General features: G+C 35.3%; 1 protein-coding gene across 1 annotated transcript in view; it reads left to right on the top strand.

Annotated features, from left to right (window-relative positions):
- Positions 1 to 23148, top strand: part of LOC104539991 (centrosomal protein of 170 kDa-like) — a gene marked incomplete at its 3' end in the record, with an annotated part of 42412 nt that extends 19264 nt beyond the window's left edge. The window contains exons 7-10 of the mRNA XM_010183678.1: positions 1300 to 1776; positions 4321 to 4967; positions 16587 to 16736; positions 23022 to 23148. Of these exons, the coding sequence (XP_010181980.1) occupies positions 1300 to 1776; positions 4321 to 4967; positions 16587 to 16736; positions 23022 to 23148 (1401 nt within the window). The remainder of the gene's footprint in view (positions 1 to 1299; positions 1777 to 4320; positions 4968 to 16586; positions 16737 to 23021) is intronic.
- Positions 23149 to 25505: the final 2357 nt, after the last annotated feature.

Here is a 25505-nt window from a genome sequence, read left to right as displayed (position 1 = left end):
TATTTTATCCTTATTTTATCCTGCTGGTATCCAAGAATGGCAATGTTTAACCTCTCGGAAATCTTCACAAGAAGCATGTGTTTGTGAAGAACAGCATAGGTGTATTATGCAGTCCTGCATTCCTTACCCCTTAAACTCCTGACTCCTGTATAATGCTTCTGTTGCTACGTTATTGCATAATAATAGTTTTGTACACAGATGTTAACTGTCTCAGCTGATATAGTGTGGCTATTTTTAGCTATTAATCGTATTCTTATTCCTTTACATGGTAACCTAAAATGATTTCTTAAACATCTTAATGTGGTTCATGATAGATTACATAGGAACTGTTCGGAATTCTTTTGCTGGAGTATAACTTGCCATTGCTGCAAACATCTCAAGCATCTCTTGCTTATAGCACATCTCTACAACAGCTATTTTGGCTGCCTTACTAGTTCGTGAAATGCAGCCAGCAGGTTTGTTTTCTTAAAGGCACATGGGTAGCTTTGCTTGCAACCACAAGAAGCTTTAACATTCATCAGGGTATACAGTGGGACTTTCAATTACTACCCTGTGCTTTTTCCACGTTCAGCTTTCTTTACCAAGTTTGAGCATGGTTTGCTAATGCTCTGCATGCTTCCAGCTATTGTTCCCTTTTCTGTTCATCTACAAATTATGGAAATGAGCAGATGACAGTAGGATTTAGCTCGATTCTTTAGTTTTGTCTTTTGTAGGAACATAAAGTTTTGGAATTCAAAAACTCTTTCCGATGCTTATCAGTGTTAAACTTTTCAAGCCAGAATTAATGTTTATACTGCATTAACATGTGAGTTGTTTTTCCAGAGAATTTTACCAAACAATTTTTTACCACCTGTCCACTGCAAGAGATAAAAGCCAGATCACTACCACTTGTTTTGAGGGCACCTTGATTTGATGTTTTTCTGACAGATTGGAATTGCAATAATGATCATCTCAACTATTTCTCTAATGTGATTTACTTGGTTTTCATGTGCTAATTAACCCATCTGACCTTTACATCATCTAAAAATTGTTGGAATGCAACTTTCCTTTAACAGATTTTCAGTGAGGTTTTTGCCACTTCACATTCCTTACGGCCAAAGCTCGTGCTGTCTTTTCAGTAGTACTTTTCATGTGTAATTCTGGAATTATTTTTCCAGAACTACATTGCTCAGTCTTCTCCACAATCTTACTGTTTATTCCAGAAATTACTTAAGTGATCTTTACAGGAGTTTGGAAACTTCTTGAAGAACCTGAAGTTCCCAAGTACTGTGAAATCTATTTTTTTATTTTTCTTAATAGGATGCAGCACAGATGCCAAGCAAGCTGAGGAGCAATCTGCATCTGCAAGTGAAGAACTTTACCCTTTCTGTAGGGAGCCAAGTTATTTTGAAATCCCTACAAAAGAATTCCAGCAACCTTCACAGGTAGCAGAGAACGCTATTCATGAAATTCCTACAAAAGACACCCAAAGCTCCCATGCAGCAGGTGCAGGGCATGCTTCCTTTACCATTGAATTTGATGACAACACTCCAGGAAAAGTAACAATCAAAGATCACGTGACGAAATTCACATCGGAACAACGTCACAAGTCCAAAAAGCCGCCTCCTTCCACTGGCCAGGACCTGCCTGGACTTCAAACAGTGATGATGGCCGCAGAAAGCAAAGTAGCAGATTGGCTAGCACAGAACAATCCTCCTAGAATGATCTGGGAACCCACAGAGGAGGATTCCAAAAGTATTAAGAGTGACGTTCCAGTGTACTTGAAGAGACTGAAAGGTAAAGTGAATAATTCCAGCTATGCTTATTTCTGAAAGCAGTGATTCCTCACCAGCATCCAGGGAGTGGATCCCAGAGCCCTTGCGGAGTTCAGTTGAAATCACAGATGCTCCTCCACATGCGCGCAAGTATCTGTCCTGGGAAATTTTACTGCAGTATTTAAGTCTTAAGAAGAGGATAGAAAACGAAATCCTAAATCATCTTACAATAAGTAAACTAACTGGAGATACTCCAGTACAGCTGAAAACATCAAGTATTTAAAATATTTAAAATGAGAAAAGGAAAAAACCAAAAACCTTAGTTAAATTTTACATATATTTCACTTTCACGTACATTACTTTAAAAAGCTGAATTGCTTTTTAGAGTCAAAGCTCTGACATTCAAATTATGCTTTTAGCAACTCTTCCAATAGCATATGTTCTGTGAATATTCATATGCTCTAAGAAAATAATTTGTGGCAAGGAATTCGTCCTATAGTTACCTTGCTTAAATTGATCATGTATGATGGAGTCAGGTTTGAGTCAGGAATCTGAAATAGACCAAGAGCTTCAATTTTATGCTTAGCTTGCTCTCATTTGTAAGAATGCTCCTTCTGAGTGGAGTTCCAGGTGATTGTACACATTCATTTACTGCAGACAGTGACGCTTTAAATAAATCAAATAATAAGAGTCAAAAGTGTACACTCTTTTGAATGCTACTTAGCAGAATAGAGAAGAAAGTAGTTTTGATATTCAGATGAAGATTCCAGTGACATTCAAACTTTCAGAAGGAAAACTTCTGAAGAACTTTTTCAAGTCTTTTATTTCTGTTTTTACTTTCAGAAAGTTAATTCTGCAATTCCTGTTTTTCTTCATTCTGCAACGTTATCATGTCTAGCTCTTAAACCAGTTGGGACTGGCCATGATGTGCTTTGTCTTACTGATCAAAAGTCTGCTTTTTAAGACTGATACTTCCAAATTAACCTGAAAATTAAAATTTTGAAAACAGAACTATATAAATGTTCTAGCATTAAGGTAATAACTTATTTTTTCTAGAGTGTAACATGGAGCATTCTTTGGTCTTCGTGATACTGTAATAAATTAATGAACATTCTTTAAAATATTAGCCATATCACTTTGATAAATAGAAAGGGCTTTGTTTACAGGGCCTTAACCTTTTCCTGGCAGAAACTCCTCAAAATTTGATAAATTTTCATCTGAGAAGTGTGAGTAATGGTGTGCATATGGCCATAATAAATATCTAAATTTTGTAGTCTTCTGTGATCAGTTAGTATTCTCACTCGTTACTTGTACTTTTTCAAACCATTAAGGTAGAGAATATACCTAGCCACTTTGAAAGGTGTTTTTTTAGAAAAATAATTGGTTTTTTCCCTCAACTTTTTCTTACAATATCCTGTACTGAAGTCACACTACTGAAATTGTTATATTACTTTCACAGTGGTGTTGATATTTGTTATATTATTTGGAAGTATGTGAACCATCATAACATTTGCTTAGGCACTGTACAAATAAGTAGCAAACAGGAATGTAAGTTTGGATTTCAGCTGTGTATTCAGTGCTATTAGTGTGATAAGTAAGGCTTCCCAATTGTGATTATTATTAAGCTGAATAGTAGCTGCATGAACTAACTATGTAAATGAGAAAACCTTAAAAAAGCACTCCTCTTGACAAAATAAATAAATAAATTGTACCTTCCATGTTTACATCAATAAGACTTTGGTCCAAAAGAGTTCAAAGGAGGTAAAACACTTCATTCCCAGTAACTGAGCTATAACTTAAAAGTGTAGACGTGTTCCTTGTACACGAAGTTGCTCTGTGTTAATGTGACTTACTGTGTACAAGTATCCAGGCTTCAATGCATTTTCAGGAATCATTACAAAGTGTATTTATAGGCATATATGTGATTTACTGAATACATAATCCTTATTCATAGATCTCAAAGTAGTTTGTGGAATGAATAAGTAATAACTTTTTATATGCATACATCAGATGCTGAGGGGAGTGAATGATGGAAAAACTAATGTACTTCTGGAAAGAGTCATAAAGAATTCATTCCAGTTTTCAGCAGGCATTTCTCATGATAAGCTTATAAATGTGTGAGCAATCCAACAGTATGAACTGGGGCTCTCAGTGGGTATTTTCAGCTACTGGAAGGACTATTTTAGGGTTGGGATTTTTTTTCTTCTAAACCCCACCTAGAATGTTTCAGTAGTCATCTGTAATCAACTGGTGTGTAACAAAATTAATGTAATTGGGGTACAGCTGGTAAAATACTGGCTTTTGTAAGTCACTGATAGATGGGAGTCTTGGTGAAAAGGGTAATTCAAAGGCACTGCTGTGGCTTGACCCCCCTTATGAAGTGTTTAATTGTTTGACTCATACCAAATTGAATGTGTTTCTGTGAGCCATACAAAATTTGCAGAGCCAGGTACTGAAAGCTGTTAGAGTTTAAATAGAATAGTTTGCAAGTTTCTTTTGTATGTGTTGGGTTGGGGTTTTTTTGGTTTGTTTCATTGGGCTATATGCTCTTTTGCTTTGCTTGTAGGGAATAAGCATGATGATGGCACACAGAGTGATTCAGAGAATGCTGGTGCACACCGGCATTACAGTAAGCGGGCAGCGCTTGAAGAACACTTAAGGCATCATCATACAGAGCTGAAAAAGTCACACCAGAAAGCCCATTCCACAGAAAAGCAGCAAGAGCAAGCCAGTTTGAGTCAGACCGCCTTTATGATTGAGTTTTTTGATGAAGACCATCCCCGAAAGAGACGGTCTTACTCGTTTTCTCAGAATGTAGGAGCTCTGTGCCCAGAAACTCCATCTCCAACATCTCATGTGCGAGCTGAAAGAGTGAAACCTACGTCAGGAGAGAAAGCAGTCCCTTCATCTGTGCAAGCTGGCTCATTGCACCACAGAGCAGTACATGGTGTTCATGCAAAACTTCTAAAGCAAAAATCAGAAGAACCCTCTGCTGCGTTACCCGTCTTACAAGCTGCATTGTTAAGGAGTTCGGGAAGCCTTGGCCATAGGCCTAGTCAGAACCAGGAGATGGACAAAAAGTTGAAGAGCCAACATATTTCTGCTGCTACTGAGAAGGACAATGAGGATGACCAGAGTGACAAAGGTACTTACACTATTGAGATGGAAAATCCCAATTCTGAAGAAATGGAAGCCCGTAAAATGATTGACAAGGTGAGAAACCTAAAATGTATACTGATGTTAAAATAACATGTAATGTGTGGGCAGCAGTCCGCCACTTCAGTTCTGCTTACTAAAGCTGCTGCAATAGTACAGGTTTTTAAGCCAGTCTATAATGATGAAATATGGACTGTCGTAAAAGCAGCAGCAGACATTTGGCTAAAATTTATTCCTGTTTGATACTGCTGTTCCTCTAGTTTGGTAGTTTTAATGTGTCTTCAAAAGATTTAAGTTCTGTAAGAATACAAGGCAACAATTAATTCAACTGGTATACTTATGATAGTTGTTAGATTTGAATTTATTATGTCCATGTGGAAATAATCATTTATTCTTAAAATGCTATGGTCTTCGTAGTTTTCAGTATATAATTTGGTTCCATCCCAATTGTCATATAGAAATAGATCGTAAATGTTTTCTATACTTATAAAAAAGGTATATTCGATAATGGTAACTTAAATTTCAGCATCTGTTATAAAGAGTAAGTATAAGAATGCTTTCATTTTCCAAATATGTTTATGTGATAGCAATGTCATTTTCACAGTTTGAATAGAGGTATATGCTTTGTTAGACTTAGGAATCTTACGGTGGCCAAGTAAGTTTTGCTTCTTGGTAACAGTTTAAATAACAATGTAACTAACAAATAACTTTTTTGGTAAGTCAGTGTTTTTTCTGAGGAGTTATGGTGTCTGCTCAACTGAGTCTCATTTAAGATTGTTAGGTCAAAAGATTAACTGAAATCCAACAGTTGCATTTGCTGGGAAGGGGTGAAAATACACTACAAATAGCAGGGATCATTTTCGGAAACATTTGCACAAGTAATACAGACTTGTCAGTAACAATTTACGTTGGAAAGATGCTAAGATCCATATCTAGTTTACCTGAAGAATTTCTTATGAAGTAAAATACTTCTGCTTTGGGTATTTTTTCCCTTTTGCTGGAAGGAAAGGTGAGAATGACCAAAACATCCAAAGATCACTTTGTGTGACTCACTCACTTGGGAAACCTTAGCCATAGCCTTCTTTCAGTAGGGCAGGGTCTACTCTTTTCTCTGGAAAGGAACATAAGAGCAAATCACAAATGCAAGAGTGGCATTAACTTGTCAAAAGTCAAGGTGTGATTAATAATCCTTCTTTGAGTTAAGAATCCAAGAGAGGTGTGCAGAAAATCAAAGATAAAATTCTCAGAAAAATAAAAAAAAAAATCAACCTATGTGATTTAAAAACAAAGGGGGGAAAGACCTTAATATTGAGCTATATTGTTTCCTTCAAAAGTACCGTTTTTGCTTAATGTGGCCTTTTACTAAAGATTTTAGGAAGTAGACTCAAGGAAAATAATACTTCTGTGAAATGATTTAAAAATACAGAAAGGATGCTGCCCTGCTTGTTTAACATCTCTGTTTCATTTAGATTGCTAAGGATCCATTTCTTCCTTTGCTACTCTTTCAGTCTTTAAGAAAAAGAGTATTGTCTCTACAGCAGAAAAAAAGTAAAATAACAAGCAACATATTCTTTTCTTGGTCATTTTAAAGCCTGAGTTTTGAAAAGAGAATGTGAGAAAGAGACAAAAATAATCAGAAGGAAAGAGGAAGACATTTTCTAAGAAACAGAAAAACTTTTTAAGGAGATACTTTTCCCTAAGAGAGGGATGCAGTCATTTATCTGCAGTAATTACTGTCTCGGACACTGTCTGTCACTTACCTAAAATGAGAAATTCCAAAAAAAGTATTGAGGCTTATGTCTTGCACAACTTTCAACAGCTCAATAATTTGCTGAGTCAATGAAGTTAAAATCAGACAAGATACCAAGATCTGACAGGCAAGGTCACTGGAATAAAATCAGTTTCTATGTCCAGAGAGACTGACGTGAGTAGATAAAGAGAAATCTGTGAAATTGTTCGTAAATTTGCAAGATTTTAAAAAAATAGATTTTATTTTAGGATGAAAGAATAAAATACATCATAAAAATACTAAGCAGATAGTTTTAAGTTGTAAACAAAAAAGATGCAAGACGTGTACACGCCTGACGTCTTCCAAACATTGCTCCTATGTCACTTGTATGTCACTTAATCTTTTGGATTGATTTTATTTTAAAATATTCTGTGCTTAGATAGGCCATGATAGGAACTGATGTAATTACTTACTATTTCAGGAGTACTAATAATTGTTTCTTCTGTGCTGTTATTTGAATTTTATCTGTAAATCTTAACTATATTGTCAGAGAAGGTAAATATCACTGCATTGTGGCCAGCTTTCTACAGGTTACTTATGTTTAGAATTGGTGTGTCATGTCTCATAGAAAAAGCCAAACATCTCAGAGAATAAAAAAAGATTAAAAATTAAAAAATAAATACAACATCAAATTTTGCAGAAGTCAGGAGAAATCTCTGGCTATGTCATTAGGAAGAGACAGAGAAGCAGTCATCATAAGATTCCGTAGTTGTTTTCAATTTTTAAAATATAATACATACACATAACGTATGTACATGTCCAGGACAAAACATGAAACTATCACAGAAGGAAAACAGGCTATGGCTTAGGTGGCGAGTTGTTTATTTTGCTGAAGCAAATTTTATTTCATGATATTTCTGAATGGAAGCATTAGTCAGAGTTCCCATTGCAGAGACAGTGGTTACAGTGGCAGTCCGTTGCAGTCTTCACTGCTAGCACTGCAACTGCCTTCTCTCCTTTGTCAGTCACCTGGCGAGACTGCTTTTCACAAGGACTCAAACTCCATCTTGTATTATTGACATTTTCTCCAAAGAACGTGTTCTAGGACTTTTGACTTGTTTTATTTTTTAGTTACTTGACATTATTTCTTTCAAATCCTGTTCGTTCTTTGACATACAGAGGCTGAGTGAATACTCCCAGTATTCCTGGTGTGGAAATGTAGTGTACATTTTCCTCTTATGTCACTAGTTTACTTGCATTTTTATTCTATCATGGATTTCCGTATGGTCCTCTGTCACCTTTAGTTTACAAAATATAAATTCTAAGCAAGATCGATGGTGTTCCTTACAAATTTTCATTTGTTCTCTATAATATAAATGTATGATTGTGTCTTAATGCTCTTGATAAATAGAGAACAATTGAAAAATAGCAGTAAGACTTGCTTCTGAAAAGTGCTTTCATTAGCCAAATCTGTTTCTGCTTCCAGGTGTTCAAGTGTCCCTTGAATTCAGAGAGGAGTATGAATAGGTTAGTAGGGAAGCAGTTTTAGAAAATAAATACGTTAATAACGTGAAAGAAAGTTATGATTGAATTATAGATGCTGGCTGTTTCATACTTGTAGAGCTCTTTTTAAAATTACCATTGGGAGCAATTTAATCAATGTGTAAAGGAAAAAAGCTGCTCTTACATACTATAAAGACCGCCTTGAACATAGCAGGCATACAATATTCTGTACTCAAATAGCTTCAGAAAGCCACAACCCTTTCTAGCAGTATAGTACTCCTATTGTTACAGCAAAGGACTAAGTACTAAATAAAGCAAATTCAGGATCTTGATTTGATTTAGAACATGTTTTCAGTGTTACTTTTGACACATAAAATACAGTAAATGGGACACAGTTGCAGGATTCATTTTGCATCCAGGCTTTCTGCCCTTTAGGTTCAGTGCTTTCTCCCGTTAACACTTTGCAGTTGCTCTGTATTTTGCATTGAATTATAAACTTCTATACAATCAAATCTGTTCTGTTGGAAGGAAGTTGTTCTCAGCAGTCCTATCAGGTTAAAAAGTCTTCCTAGGCCACAGAAAAGGTAAGTCTGTCAGTGGATGAAGAAATTAAAAATTATGTTTCTGCAGTTCATCTTCCTTTTTGTTGAGATAAAAAGACTGCAATTATCAGGCTAATGTTTCCTTTTTTCAATAAAGCAACATACTGCAAGTAATAAAATTTAATAAATGAATGGGCAAATAATTCTGGATGTGTTTGGTATATTAAATATTGTGAGGCTATGACAAATAAAAAGCAACTCAATCCGCAAGCTCTTCAGGGGTTTTCTTGGGGCTTCCTTCTTTATTTGTTTTGTGTAAGTTTTTTTTTGATGTTTTCTTTCTTCAGCCAGTTTCATTTCAGGGTATTTCTGAATTGAAGTACTTCGTGGAACTTACTATAGCAGACCTAAACTCTTCTATGCACATGTGGGAAAGGAAGGGAAAGGACAGAACAGAGGCTGTATTCTAGGGAATCTAGAATGTTATAGCAGCTCATATGCATCTAAAAATAATGGGCTTAGATAAAGTTTTCTTTGGTCCCAAAATTGTTTTCTTCAATTATGTGGTACTCATTTAAATTTCCTGATAAGTAATTGATTTTTTTCATCACCAAACTTATTTTAGATCAACATACTGATTCCCAACCAGAAGTAAAACTTGAAAAAAAGACCAAAATCAAACCTGAGTCCATCCTTCTGCCATCTTCAAAAAGAACTATTGTAACCATTTAATGATTTTGTTTTCAGTGCAAAGCTCATATTTTAATCTTTGTTTATAGACGTAGGCCATAATAGTAACAAACTTGGTTTTGATACACACTGTCATCTTTAATTTTACTTGGTTATATACCATGCAAAGTATATACATAAAATATTGTTCTATTGACACAGTCCTGAAAGAGACTCTTTTTTCCTCTTGAAAAATTTGGAATACCTAATAATTTTGGAGGGAAAGCTGTGTTGGTGGTCATATAGACACAGGGGTTTCCATTTTCATGTTCTACATCTTTCTGCTACAGTGATAGTTATATTTCAGTTTGGTTTGACTTTTTTTTTAATTTCTCTGTGAGTATGTGTATGAATGGGAATCTGTTCTGAAAGGCAATTATAATAAAATGGAATCTCCTTCCTCTTTTTGCCCCCAGGGTATGTCTGGTCATACCCTATTATGTTACTGGCTAAAGTGTACTTCAAGGACTGTGTACTTTTGAGTGGTGGTGGTGGTGTTGTTACTTTAGGCGTTCATAAAGCTTGTTTACCAGATCTTGTCTTCTCTGTTGCAAACCTTAAAAGTTTTATCTTGCAGATAGTGTGAAAATTGTATTAAGCATAAAACAACTGCCAAATTAAGAGTTGTGGACTGACAAGTTAATGTTATGCTAAATATTTTGAAAGTAAGAGTGACAAAATCTTAAGTAGATATTGCATTACATTGCTACATTTGTATATGTCTGTTCAGTGAGAAGTATAGACTAATTCAGATGTTTTCCATTAATTGTAGTGTGCAATGCAGAGCAAGGATTGATTTTAAAACATGGAGATAGATACCAAATCAAAACATTTTTTTTAAGATCTGCAAGGTTTATTAGAAAATGTATGTTCTTTTATTAAAACTATGTTAATTCGAAAACATATTTAAAGTGCAAGTGAAGTAGGGCGGGGGGAATGTTTTTTCATTACAATACTTAACCTACATCTTATTATAACTGATTGTTGTGGAGTTAACATACACGTTATGAAACTCCTCTTGGCAAATTTTTGCAGAATTGAGTTACAAAATTCCTGTAAAGAATCAATGAGCAAGAGAGTAAGTTAGGAGGAAGAAAAATCTTGGTGTGTTTCAATGACTGTTTAAGGAACCAAAACGGTGATGATATCCCTCTTTTTAGAAAATGACTTTCAGGACTTCTGTCTTCACACCCTCTGGGTTTGTTTGCCTTTGCCATTGCTTCAGCGATTTGTTCTAGAAAGAATGCCCACAGAGTGCCTTGATTGCAGAATGACTGTATTTTATGAATACTGTGCTGAAAAAGCAGTAGAACAGTTGAAGCCTATCAAATCATCTGACCATATAAATTTTGTCAGGTGTTCAGAGGATGTTTGTAATCTTTTTTTCTTCTGAAGGGAGAAGTATGACAGTCTCTAAACTTAGTTTCCTTTTGAGTTAGAAATTCTTCGCTGTAGCAAACTGGTACAAAATATGTATGCATGTAAATAGGTAACTGGTGTCTGGTAAAAGGAACTTATTAGAGTTGGCATGTTTATGCTTTTTATTTGCTTACGTAACTTTTTTATGCCACAGTGTCTTGCGTGTGATTCTGTATCTTCAGTATATAGTTAAAATGACATAAACAGCTTCTGTGAAGATCCATGGCTATTCATGAGATACACCCTGCCCAGAACACAGTCTCTTTGCCTGGGAAAGCTGCCAAGAACAAGCAAAATCTATTAAAATTGTACTTCTCAGAAGCAACTTGGTTAAACACAGTTCATGCAGTAGCGATTAGGCATTGTGCGCTGGCTCATCACAGTTCTTAAAGGTGGGAAGAAAATGTTTGCCTTTTATCTTTTCTATCTGCTCAGTAACTCTGACCTTTAACAACCGATTTACTGTATATAATGAATGTCTGGACTACCTTCTTGGGAAGAATTATGAGGAGCTCAGTCTGAACATAAAGCGCAGCATTGCCAGGATGATCTGTAATATGGATCTGAAGCTGCTTCCTTCTCCCTGCTCTCTGGAATCCTCTGTTCCCGTCAATCAAGCATCCTCTGAGTGTGGCTTATTTACACTTTCTTCTTCTTGCTTAATGCATCCAAACTCTGTCCAAATCTTGCATGTGTTTCCAAATTCATGTCTCTTCCCTGTTTTTTTTTTCCCTTTTCTTGCTGGTCTGACTGTATCAGTTCACAGCTTAGTTTCTGAAATTTACTTTTATTTGACATCACTGACAATCAAATATACTCTTCATCTTCTTTTCCCCTAAAAAGTTATGAAGTATAATTGCTATTATAATTTACGTTCCCATCACTTTATAATGGCAAATACCTTATTTCAAATTTAATCACTTGCTTCTTGTTTTATTTTGCCATGGCCCTGTCTTTAATGCAGTCTACCGTACAACCCCTTGTGCCTTACCTGTGCTCCGCTTTGATTTAGCTTACGTTTTTAACCACTAATTTTTGAATTCCCTTTTCCCAAGTTCTTTGAATATCCCTTCTTGTCTTTGAATTTTGTTCTGCTCCTTGTATACAGATTACTTGCACTGAAATGAATTTAAGTCGTCTTCCTTTTCAAAGGTGTCTCCAGATTGTCACTGTAACTGTTGTTAGAATCTAATTATTATCAATTATTCTAATACTTTCAGTTTACAAATGCCGTCATTAATGGCTAGGTTCCTAGTTATAGCCCTCTGGCAACTAGAATCCTTATTATTTATTTGTTGGTTTTCTGTTAATCTTATGAATAGTTACTACATATCCTTTATGTTATGACTACAGCAGTACGATTGTTGGGGAAACTTGAGAAGCTCAAAATTACCAAAAGAAGCTAGCTTGAGTTCAAGCTGTGTTTCAGCCATTGTGACAAGCAGGTGTGCCCTGAGTCATGAACTGTTTTCACAGAGACATGCACGTGGACTGCCAAAACAGATTACTCTGCTTTTGACAAAATTAGCCCTTGCAGAAGAGGACAGGGCATGTGCTCAGGCTTGGTCCTGTAACTCATGCTGTCTCCAAAAATATGCCAGTACTTCTTTAAATGATTGAATCTTGTGTGTGTTGCATTATGTAAATTGTGTTAATTCCTGTTTGTTATTGGATAAAGAATTTTTTTAATTAGTGTTTTCTGTAGATAAAGTTACATTCTCAGTTACAATATTGGAAAAACTGTTGCTGGGATAAAGAGATGGAATTTATTAATTTCTACATCAAGGTGGAATTGTTTTGCTGTCAGTAATTTTGTAGTTTGCCTCTGTACTTTGCATTCCAGCAAGTAACATCATGATGCTTTGGGACTAAGTGTCATATTATCATGTAAGCTGGAAAGGACCTTAGGAGGTCTCCAGTCCAACCCCCAGCTCAGAGCAGGGCCAGCTCTGGGGTCAGACAGGGTGCCCAGGACTTTGGGTCTTCACACTCTACAAGGACAGACTGGACAACCTTGCTTGACTGTCCTCAGTGTGAAAAAGCTTTTCTTTATATCCTGTCCAAACCTATCTTGTTTCAACTCACATGAGTTATCCCTTGCCCTCCTGCCGTGCTCCATTGTGAAGAGCCTGCCTGTCATCTTGATATGCTGCCCATAGGTATGGCAGGCTGCAGTTAGGCACCCCAAAGCGTTGCCTTCTCCAAGCTGAGCAGATCCAGCTTCCCCAGACTATCCCCACAGAGAAAGTGCTCCAGTACTGAGCTCCCTCCAGTTAGACAAAGTCCCTCATGTACTAGGGGACCAAAACTGGATGCAGTTTGTCAATCACCTGTTAATCTGTTTGCTTAAGAGGTCAGCTGGAGTGAAGGTTAAACAAAATTATGTCACATCTCATAAATGGGGCTTGACTTTCTACAGCAGTGTTGTTTTTGTCATTCCCTTGCCGTTCAAAGCATCCTGATTTGCAATGGAAGTTATGAAGCATGAAATAACAATAAGGTAGTTATTTTTAAACACCACCACCACATTTTATGCAATGTTTCCGACAGTTCCACTATTACAGCCATGTGGTGGAGACCCTGCAGGAGCCCCATGTAATGGTGCAGGTTGGTTTAGTGCTTAGATTTTTTTCCCCCCCGTCAGTCAGATTTCAGGGATTCTGTGAAAATTATTATTCTGTTTTTTGTTTTGTAACTTTATGAAACTTGAATCATTCAGGATGAAATAATCTAGTCTTTCAGCTAAAATCTCATTTCATAAAAATAAACAATAATAGGACAGACCAGGGCAGAAAAGTTTAACTTTTTAGCATTATTGCTTATAGGAAACTGTTAGCTTAGGAATTGCTTTCTGTGGTAGTTTCATTTTTAAATTACATCTGTTTAAAAAGCCAGCTATAATATCTTGTGTTTTTTTAAAAAATATTTCTATGACTTGTTTTCTTTCAGATACATACAGCTACTTAAGTTAAAAAATAAACAAATTGCTCACAATACCCCAGACTTTCTCCAAAAATGCAAGATCATGATTTGCATAGAATCACAGAATACCAGGTTGGAAGGGAACTCCAGGGTCCAGCCTTTGTCAAAATTTTGTTAAAGTCCTCATTGTTTACAGCATTATAAAAAGTGTGAAAGATTTGGGAAAATTCTTTTTTTCATTGACAGCTGTGTGCTGGATATGTGCCATTTGAGTTTGTTCGGAAAGTTCTTGAAGTCATAAATGTGAATACACAGACTCCCTTTACTTCCTTTATCAAAAATAAAATTTAAAAAGGCATTTTTTCTCATTTTTTCAAAAAGCTCACTGCGTCTGAACCTGGCTACATATTTTTCTTCCCCAAAACACAGTTAATCAAAGTACAGATGGTAGCTGCTTCTGTTTAAAGCTCTAACTGCTGCTTCTGACATACAGAAGCTTTACTGAAAGAAACTTCAGTCTCTTTGTATAAATAGGTAATAGATGCAGCAATAGGTGTCATCAGCATTTCCTCAGGATTTTTGTTGTTTGGTTATCTCATCTCGTAGGCTTCCCGTAAATGATTTTGAATCATCTTTTGCATAGTTTTCATATTTAAAGTCTTGATTATGTATTAATGGCTTTGTTTTCAAAGGGTTTTCTATATCGCAATTCTGAAATATAGTCTTTGGGCTACGTCACACTTGCATGAAATCTCTTCTTTCTTGCTGAGAGGAGGAAGGAGCTTTGCAGTTGTGTAACAGGTGGAGCTTTGACAGGGCAGGTGCACGCCCATACCAATCCTCCAGGATGTAGAATGAATGCATAGTGCAAAAATACACATTTATTGAAGAAGATCCTTTCCCTTTCTTTCTAATAATAGTGTCCCCAAATATTATGCTTATCTTTTCTGGCCTGTGTTATCACCACCATATTTATACAGAGGGATCATTAGCAGTATTATTAGGAGGTAAATGTATTACTTGGATCTTATTGCTACCTGTATTAACTTTTACAGAAAAAATAAGCAATATTCAAATGTAGTTTTGCAGTAATCTCAGTAATAGAAGAATAGCAAAATTTGCTTAAATAGGACTTGAGTGCTAGAAAAGATAAGACTGAAAGGGAGCTGCCTTAGGTGCTGCTCTTTGTGATACGAGTAAAGAAATTTGCCATGGTAAGTGAATGTGCCACCAGATAACATGAAGCAAGTTGCAGGCAACAGTTTACTCCTGTAGTCCTGGTTAGATAGGAAAGTGTTTTCCTTCAGGTGATTTTGCGATAAAATCAGAGTTTCCTTTCACATAGAAGAACACATAAAACTTAGTACAATGGAACTACATTAAATAAGGGAAGATGTGGCTGCAGAATAGTGATATATTCAGAGAAAGGCAGTGGATGATAACTGATTTGTATCTTCAAAAATTGCTACAATGTACAAATCAAAAGTATATCATTAAAGAGAAAACTTAGGCTCTATCGCACTTTTTTAAAGAAAATAAGTATTTATTAAATACTCTTAAGCAACTGCTGCATAGGTGTATCTAGACTTGTTTTATGTATTAATTGAAAATTAGGGACTGTTTCCTGAATTTTACAACTGCAGAAAGCAGGCTTTTTGCACAAAAGCAAAATACGGATCCAATGCATTTGTAAGAGCTTCCTCAGTTATAAATGTGTGAATGCCACAACAACTTTCTGGACATTTAGAAGAGCATAAGCAGGAGTTGAATGACAGGGCACTTTGTTGTTTCGTTTTATTTTTTTATTTTTTTTTAATCTGCGTCTAAAAAATTACGGTTTGTGGCCATCTAGTGGTGAATCCATTTTAAATACATGAATATTCAGAATTTTAATAAACTGATCCTCTACCTTTACTGTGCAAAACTGAATTACAAAACAGTTCAGGAGGGGAGAAATAATTCTGTATATCTTTTTCTCTTTTGCACTAGTAATTTGTTTTACAGAATTATAACATCTGTGAAGGTCATTTCCTTCTTTCCTTTTCTTTATCTTTCTCTAAGATAAAACAGTTTTTGATGTTGCAGTTTCTTTTTAGCTGCCAATTTTAATGTCTGTGGAGTTTTTCCATTTTTATTCTGTAATTTTTTTTAATGTCCAAATCCTTAGTAGTGACTTTATCGTTTCTTAGGCAGAAACTTGTGTATTTTATAAATTATATGTTTCCAAGATTACAAAATACTATCCACAGTGTAGTGAAACAACTGTGGCAAGTGGCATCTGGAATGAGATGAGTCTACATGGCTTGTGAGACCTGGAGGACTTCTAACATCATCTGCAAAGTCCCTGACAAATGGAAAACTGAAATTTTTGCTTTGTTTTGTTTTAGAGAAATAATTCAATAAGCATGTTAGTAGCAGATGTAAGCATTTGTATTTCTTGTTTTCTCTAGATAATGGCAAAATCTGAAAATTTGATGGTTTCAGTGATTGGTTTTTTCCTTAATTGGGAAATGGACTGTAAGATGGTTTTCATAATTACTTTGGCTTTTCCTTTTGGTTTTTTCATCAAAGTGTCATTTTTTCATGTCTGACCATTCCAACTAGAAGTTCTTTGAATTTTCACAGTGCTGACATAGACTTCTGCTCCTTTTTAAATTGGTGTAGTCATTTCTTCTATTTATTTTGTAGATTTCACCAAGATGACAGATAAGCATAATACAGTAAAAACTATTTAAGCTCACTCTCCAGCATGCCACCATCCATCCATTAACATTGAACATTGTATCAGGATGGAATTGGGTTAATGTATGTAATGGTTTGTTTCATTTTCAGGTGTTTGGAGTGGATGACAGCCAGGATTATAATAGGCCTGTTATCAACGAGAACCAGAAAGATTTAGTAAAAGATTGGGCTATAAATTCTGCTACAGTAGTGCTGGAAGAAAAAAGACCACTGAGTACAACTGGATTTCTTGACACAGAGGTAGAATTTAATTTTTGATGGTCATCTTTTTTCTTCCAATAAGAGAGAGCACTAATAACTGACCAGTAAGTGTTAAACAGCAAACAAAACCTTGCCTAGAAAATTTTAGCTTAGATCTATAAGTATTTTATTTTTCTTAGGCCTTTATTGCATTACCTGTCAGAAATAGGTACATTACATTGTGGAGGTGTTTTAAACTTTGCTGCTTTTCTATGTGCACTAACACCAATGTACTGGAAATGTGGCAGGAGCTTCCTTGCAACATGATACATACACTATATATACACTTCATGTAAGTTATGCGGCAGAACCAAGGAAAAGCTCTTTATGCTTTATAGCCCAAAGCAAGTAACTGTATTAAAATTCAGAAATTGGGTGTATGCATTTAATGTGCAATACTACGTCAGCAAGGAAAAAACTGATGGATAATACGTACAGAATCATTAAGGTCATTCAGGTTTTTTTTCTGAAGCCAGAGAACTTCAGGATTTTACATTCACAGCTTGAGTTCTCAAGTGAAATGCCACTCATAAGACGTCATTTATGTTAGTTGTCTCAGAAGCAGTATAATTTAAGCAGTTGGTAAAAGATTAGGCAAACGAAAATGCCTGTTCTTCATATATATAAAGTCAGAATATGGACACAAGCTAGATGTGAATCACATTTCATATTAAAATCTTGAGAATCATTCAGTATCATCGTGATGGATAAACTAGAACTTGAAATATGTTGGGAACAGAACGGGCCCACACTGGAGCAGGATTAATCTGGTAACAGTAACAAAGCACACCACACTTCTTCTTGCCATGGCAAACTGTGATCCTGTAATTAACAAACTTTATAAATAAGCAAATTTTCTGGAATATGCCAAGAGCTTAAAGTATGACTTTTTGATGCAAGTACTGCCATGCAAGTACTTCTGTTTTACTATCTAGGAATTTGTTTCTCTTAGAGAAGATGTGCTTTCTCATGGTTGCATTTTAGCTGCTGTGCAGTCTTGATACACTAAGTATGTTACTGTTTCTAGATTCATATCTTTGAGTAGTTTCTCTGAGGTTACTGCTTTGAGTAAATTATGGCCATACAGCAAGGGCATTCGTATGGAAGAATTTGACAGACTTTGCCTTTCCCCTTGCTTCTTTGCATGGATGGATCTATAACCACAGTCTTTCTCTCTCTTTTTCATACCTTTTGCAGCATTCAGCTCTTTTGTGCCATATCAGTTTTCAACATTACTAAAATTATTGGTATTTTTTCATTTCTATAATTACATAAGCGGCAGAATAATATATTATTTATTTTATGACCATAATTGAGTATTCCAGGTGTCATGTTTTGCAAATAACAGGGTTTGATTTTAGAAGACTGAGACTTCTGCAATCATAGAACAGGTTTAAGAATCCTTGGCTATGGCATACGAAAACTCACTTTGATTTTAGGTTGAAATTATGTCTTTTTATTAGTGTGGATTCTTTGCTAAATAAAAAGGTCTTTGTGTATTGGGAAGGGAATGAGTTATTTGGCATAGTCTTCATTTGCAAGATTATTAGGAGGCATGACAGGGGAAGAACAAATATTTTTCATTAGGTAAAACTGACATAGCCAATGTGGATATAGCAAGAATTGTGTGAGAAGAGATGAGGACAGATGAAGATGGATAAAAGCTTATCAGAGAAAGTTAAAAATACAAGTTGGTTGATACGTACTTAGACATAAAAGAGAAGCTAATTCAGAAAAAGAGGTGTATTTTGTAATATCATCATGAGAAAGCAGTCATGACAATAACTATTTAGAGAAGATTGTAGCATTTGAAGTCTTATTACCAAAACTTATGGTCAGTTTGTTTTACCATTAGGAAGGGGAGAGGCAAATGTGTTTGATTTGCAAAGTACATGGGTATCATGTTCTCATTATATACAAACTTTTCTGTTTGTGGTTTTTGGAAGACTTACTGCCTTCCTGAGCTGCAGTTGTTAAACTTCATTTAACATCTTGGCTAAATAGCCAGGTAACCTCAGGTAGTTCAGTGTTCCAGGCTTGTATCCACTCAGATTGTGGGTGAACCGTGTTCCAGCTGTCCATCACAGTTGTACCTAAAGATTTAACAGAATGAGGCAAATATAGAACATGATTGCCATAGAAGAAGCAGAAAAGAAAATCTTAAGATATTTCAGTTCAGGAAGATGGTAAAGATGGCTTGGGAAATTATGATGATTTTGTAAAAATTGTTTTGGGGTTGAAAGGTTATTCTGAACTTAAGTATCTTAACTTCACAGGACTTGTGAAGTATCATGAATAATGTGCTTGGAAAGGTCCTAAAAATTGCTTTTCTTATAAATAAATTCTCATATTTTCCTTTGATACGACAAACTTTGGCACTTTGGTGTGGTGTATGTCATGAGACTAAATAAAAAGCAGAGTGAATGTCTGACAGAGTTGGATTCAGCCTGCATGCACTGATTCTTGCCTTTTAATTGATTAAAGATTAGGCAGTAAAAATACAAAATTCATTTATTTCAAATATTTAAATGTTTTTATTTTCTATATTATAAGCTGCCACTTGCCAACCAAGGTAAGTGTAATTTAAGAACAAAAATTAAATAAGATAGAGAACAAAGAGAATATTATTATTGCTGCTGTTATTATTTATTACTGTCTGAGCTTGATTAATAAAAAATACTTCAGACATTTGAGCTATTGTTTATCCATCCAGCTTCCATTTGACTTTCAGTGGCCAGTTATGATATGCTAACCACAGTTCTTAAGTCATCTGCATAGTTTATCAACATTGCCTTTGATGTGCTTCTGAAGGATATACCTGTAGGGTTTTTTTGTCTGTGGGGATTTTAAAAAATATTTTTAAGACTGCAGCACAATTAGAAACCTGGCTTTGCATCTGCAGGGTCATCAGTGCCATTCACTACAATGTTCCTTTTCATGCTTTGAATGCCCATTTCATGTCTTTCCCACTGAAGATAAAATAAATAATACCACTGACATTCTGAAACTGAATAACTATTCATGTAAATATTTGCTGTATTGCTTCGTAGAAGTGGAGAACTGCTGTATGTATTTAGCGGCTGTATTTCCTTTTGTTTTTCTGCTCTAATTACACTTATTTCCTATCCTTCTGTAAAGCAAACCATTCAATCTGAAGTTTGATACTTGCTTTGTGTTTGAACTTGGATGTTGTACTGAAACGCAGGATGATTGTGTCACCAATGTGATATGGCTGTGAAAAGGCAAATATGAACTTTAGCTACTCTGGAAAATGTGTTGTCACCATGGTAGGAAGCATTGGTGAAACTTCCTCTGAAATACTGGCACTAGAATTGTTACCACTTGGTTAAGAAGGGTGAGTACCAGGCTCGAGAAAGTACAAAGAGCTCTGCTCAGTTTATTAAGGGAATAGAGATTTACCTTACAAGAACAGAGACTGATAACAATTCATTTAGTCTGGCAAAGTAGTAGCTGAGATGGGTATGATTGCTGGGTTTTGCTGTAAGTAGAGTAAATGGAACAGAAGGAAAAAGAAAGAACTGTTTGAGATAGACGTCAGTATTCTTCCAGGAACAAATGTGAAAACATTGGCTATAAATAAAGTGAGTATAGAAAACTGGAAAGAGATCATCAAGCCTGGAGGAATATGCTTATGAAGCAGGTGGAAGGGGAAAGGACTAAAAGAACTCCTTTCAAGTTGGCACTTCAGTTTATGAAAGGATGGCATAGTATGGTTCTTACAACATGAGATGACTGAAGTATGTGTCTGAAAAGGTGCTTTTTTTTTTAAATTCCGCTTGTAGAAATTTATGTTTAAAAAATTATTATTTTGCTCTGAAATGCCAAGTGTTGGAGATGCTTCCAGGTGTTGTGTGTGTGCTGTGTGGTTTTTTCAGGTGTAGAGCCTGAAGCACTAAATCTTCAGGCTGAATAAGAAGTCCACAGAATTTTTCTGAAGATCTATTACTCTAATTTAGTTTGAATATGTGGTAACCATAAGAGAAGGGAGGTTTAACATGAAGCTAAAAGGCTGATATCTCTTGCGTAAACTCAGCTTTTTTGAAAGACTGGGGAATTCCTCCTGGTATTCAGGAGAAGATATGAAGGATTGCTTATTTGAGAGCCTGTAAGATGCAAATTGATATGGATTATAGGAAGAATATTAGGATAACTGAATGTGACTTTTTAAATGTATGTTTTGTAAACCTTTCACCTTTTCAATGTGCTTAAACTATCAAAAGAGACTGCTTTGTTGTTTGTGCTATATAGAGAGAGTTGGCAAAACACGCATTTACATCCCCTGCTATGTAGAAAACATTTTTTGGCAGTGTAATTACTTTCAAAGAAAAGTAATTTATCATGTTGTGTTACTACAGTTAATCTGCAAAGTCTTAATATATTCGTCTATTGTGAAGTGGAATTCAGCTTTCTGCTACATATCGTATCTGTATCTGGAATGGGTTAGGTGGAACACAAGAAATTAGTTGGAGTTTTCTGTAGCAAAGCTAATTGGGACATCTATCATATTTGAATTTGGCTGTTATTAATTGCTTTATTAAAGATGGGAGTTCACTAGTATGGACAGAAAATAGCAGAAAGAAAGTTTAGGCATATGAAAGAAAAGTGATACTTCAGGAGCAGCTGTCAATGCATAAATGCTGCATATTTTTGCATAAGGTTTTTGTAATATTTTCTGGCACCCTTTCCCTTGCACTGTATTCAGAAATGCCCATAAATAACAGAAACATTTAATTGCCTTCCTTTGCTGCTATTAGACTTGAACTTTATTACATTTTGATTCTTAGAAATGAGTTCATAATGTGGAAATTTGTCTAATAGTTCAAACAAATGATTTGGTGCATCTCTGACTTAATATTCTGAAAGAGATTTGTGATGTTGCACTTGTTTGCATTAATTAGGGTAATTCACTCAATCAGGAGAAATTCAAGGTCATAAATTCAAGTCTTCTCAAATGCCTAAGTAACTTTTAATTTGAAAGAAGTCATCATACACTGGGTGACATTGTTCACCATTCCATTTCTGCTGAATAAACCTTATAAAAGTTATAGAGTTGGTTCCTGGTCTCAGACTAGAATCTGAGAGTGGCCAAGGCAGTAGGTATTTTGAATACAAGTGCCAAGATTTGAACAGGTAGCAGAGCTGCAGCTGACCTTTGAAATGGCCTTCAGGTTGCCTTGTTAAACAGGTTACTGGTATTTCTTGTCCTTCCTATCCCTTTTGTTGACCTTGAATTGCGATTTCTCATTTGACTTGCCCTTGGTTATGTAACTCCTTTGGAGCTGTGGAGCAGTGACTTGTGTCATTTGCAGTGCTTTGCCTTTTGAGTCCAATAAATTAGACTAGGAAAACTTCTATAAAGCCTTTGATAGCGTATGTCCCATGTGTTCACGCACATGTGCATGTATATACCATCGACAGTTGCCTGTTGACTTTTTTTTGGAGATGTGAACAAGAGAAACTATAATATATTGGATAAAACAGCAGTATTACTTTATATCTAGAAATCAGGTTTGTTTTGGGTTTTTTAAAAATACTTACAATACTATAACGACACAACATAAGAAGATGGTTTAATTTTATATTTACTTTTTTTGCATTTTAAAAATTTTCAAGGTTTCAAAGGAAAGTAAATTGATTTCCTTTCTAGGTCAGCTGCAAAACGTGATCAGGTACTGATCACATTGACTTCACTGTTACCCAGGAGGGTGGTTTAAAACTAATCTTTGCTTTTTTTTTTTTGTTTAGGCCAAACAAATGATCTGAACTTCCTTTCCTTTCCATCATAAGTTACTTTACTCTTTTAGTCCTTAAGGTATTCTTTCTGTAATGAAGTAAATGCAGTATTTCATCGGAACAAGAGGGTCTTCTAAACTGGTAAAATGTCACTTTCTTGTCTTCCTGAAGCACATTTTTAATTTTTTGAACACACACACACGCTCACACCCCATTTTTTTTCCTGCTCTTCTGAGCTGAGGACTGAAATAACCCAGTTTTAAAACAAGCACATGTCTTAATGTATTTTGTGTAGGTTCTGATGTTTAAAAGTTCACTGTGCTAGGAAATACTACTTATTCTGTACTGATTCTGCAACTATATAGATTTTGGCTTTGCTTGCCATAGTAGAGCTGGTAACTCTAAAATGTATTGAAATAAACTCCTTTTTCAACTTCTTCCAGGAAAATAGTGTCTATTCAGGATGAAATTGGAAAGAGGACATGTTTTTTATCAAACAGCTGTAAATTTTCTGCTTTTTTTCTTCCTTAGGAAGGGTCTACTGCCTCTGCAAGTAAACGCTGGGTATCACAGTGGGCCAGTTTGGCTGCTAATCACATGCGTCATGACCAAGATGACAGCAGATTGGAGTCATCTGTGCCTGCTCCATTAGAAAACGGTATTAAAAGCTGTTCTTGTTTTCATAATTTCTGCTGAAGAAATTTATGAAAGGAAGAAAAGAGTGTTTAAGTACTTACACAAGCAGCTTTCTTACTCTTAATACCCGAGAAAAATTTCACCTGAAATTCTTCTGTGTTGTTGAGAAGAAACAGCATAAAAGTGCGCTTCACAGTAGTGTTGTCTGGTGTGGCAGAAGAGTGCCAATATTAAACTGAATGTTACTAAAACAAAAACATAAAACAATTTTTTTATTAAAGAAACTTTCACTTAAATGAAGTTTGGTTTGGTCTGCATAGTATGTTTCTTTCCTTACATCCTTCTTAGTACAGGTCCCAAATTGGACTTGTAATGGATTGGTTGTTAAACAGTCCAACCTGAAACTTCATTATTCAGTCATTATTCAGCTGAAGCGGAGTGTACTTCCTTGTCTTGGAAACATAGATAACTTTCTATGTTTCTTGAAAACCATAGAAATCTCCTCAGCAGTGAACTCTTGTGAGTGCCAGACGTTCAGGCTATGTCTCTTCTTAGTTAAACTATACACATTTCTTATTTTAAATGCTTAGTTCTTTAAGACCTACGCTCTTGACTGACTATAAAGGAGTTACTTACCTTACTTCTTTCTGCTGTTTTCTTCCTCTGAAGTTCACCTTAGAGATGATGATTTAACCCAGAATTCTGGTGTAATTTTTATGCTGATAGTTGTGTATTGAGGTGGAGTTAATGTAGCTCTTCATTATAAAATTGACTGGTAACTACAAAGGGATGTCATATTAATGAATTCTTCTTATGCTGTTTAGTGATCAAGAAGTAAATTAATTATCAGTCTACTGAGATATGGTTTTGTTCTGCAATTTTGGCATTTCCAGTTATTCCAACTGACTTTGAAATTTTCAGCCTCAAAGCAAAGTTTAAAAGACTTCTAATTAGGGGGGAAAATGTGGTTTAGAAGTAGAAATGCTTTTCTGTGTACACCATTTCTGAAGTTATACTACCATCTTCAGAACATGTCCAATAACCTCTTGTTAGACTTTGGCTAGTAAAATAAACTAAAATAATTTTTTTCCTATAGTTTTGTGCGTTTTTAAAGTTTTTTTTCTTCCCCCCCCAAAAAAAACCAAAACAACTTTTTTGCTGTAGCTGCTGGCTTTCTGCAAGTTTTCAAGAATCCATAACTGTTATAATTTCAGAATAAGCTACTTCTTTGACCTATAAGCTAGTCTCTCAGAAGACTACATTTTCAGCTGGAAAAACCAAGTCTTCAATGCTTTCAGAGTGGAACCCTATGATTTTTCTCCCTGCTTGGAGTGCACACCTGGTTGCAGCACTCTGTCCAACAGTCAGGCCTTCTGCAAAAAAAAAAAAGTCTATTACTAAATTCTTTGGTTTTTTGATATTTTTTTCCCCACCACTGCCTTGGGTCCTCAGACTGGTGTAAAAGTGTAGTGACAGAGACTTCTCTAAAGTGTTTATCTATTCTACATTACATATATTAAAAAAGGGGGGGGAAGGCGGGCATGGAAAAAACCAATAATTCTTTTGTCCGTATTTTTCTGCCCAAATTTTATGTTTCTTGATAAGTTTAGATAACTCCCTTTGTTCCTGGCCCAGGGTAGATGAACTGAACCATTGTATGAAGTGCTCAATCTTGACTCCTATAAAGGATAATGAGGCATTTTTCTTTCAAATTCCCTATATTGGTCCTACAACATCTTAGCTTAGTTGTAACTAATCCTATGTGGATAGGATTTCCTAAGTGGATCTGCGATAGTATTATTTTACTCTCCTCAGATTTTAAATAACACTAATAAGTTAGTTCAGATACTTACGTTCTTCATAGAGATTTTACCTGTACAGTTTATTCATTACTGAAACAAAGCCAGTTAGCTTCTTTGCGCAAGAGGTAGCTTTTAATTCTGAATATTATTCTTGCACAATGAAAGGAAGAGAAAGAACATTACTTTTAATAAGTTGAATAACTGAACTACTTTAAAAAAAATGTGAAACTGAATTATTATTGGGAATTTCTTCTAAAATGAAGCTGCTGTTATGTACTGATTAGTAACTGAATTTCTATTCAGGTTTTTATTCAGCAGATGAAAGTGTGTAAGCATGTTTAATTAACTACTTCATCAAATACAGTTATTTCTCTGATAATTTACTTTTTGAAATAAGTTCACATGATTTTAAAATCATAGAAGGTGGGGCCATTTAGTAAAGTAAGCAATAAAAAATATTCCAACTTCCTGGTCTCATTTTAATTTTTGGGTAAGTTTCCAAAGAAATTTTGCTTTTAGTATTGTGTCATGCAAACTTCTGTGTCACACAGAATCACAGAATATTTAGGAGTTGGAA

The sequence above is a fragment of the Mesitornis unicolor genome, unplaced genomic scaffold (assembly GCF_000695765.1).
Source record: "Mesitornis unicolor isolate BGI_N332 unplaced genomic scaffold, ASM69576v1 scaffold45250, whole genome shotgun sequence".
In the NCBI taxonomy this organism is placed as follows: Eukaryota; Metazoa; Chordata; class Aves; order Mesitornithiformes; family Mesitornithidae; genus Mesitornis; species Mesitornis unicolor.
Note: the sequence above shows the minus strand (reverse complement) of the source record. Positions and strands in the feature narration are given on the sequence as shown.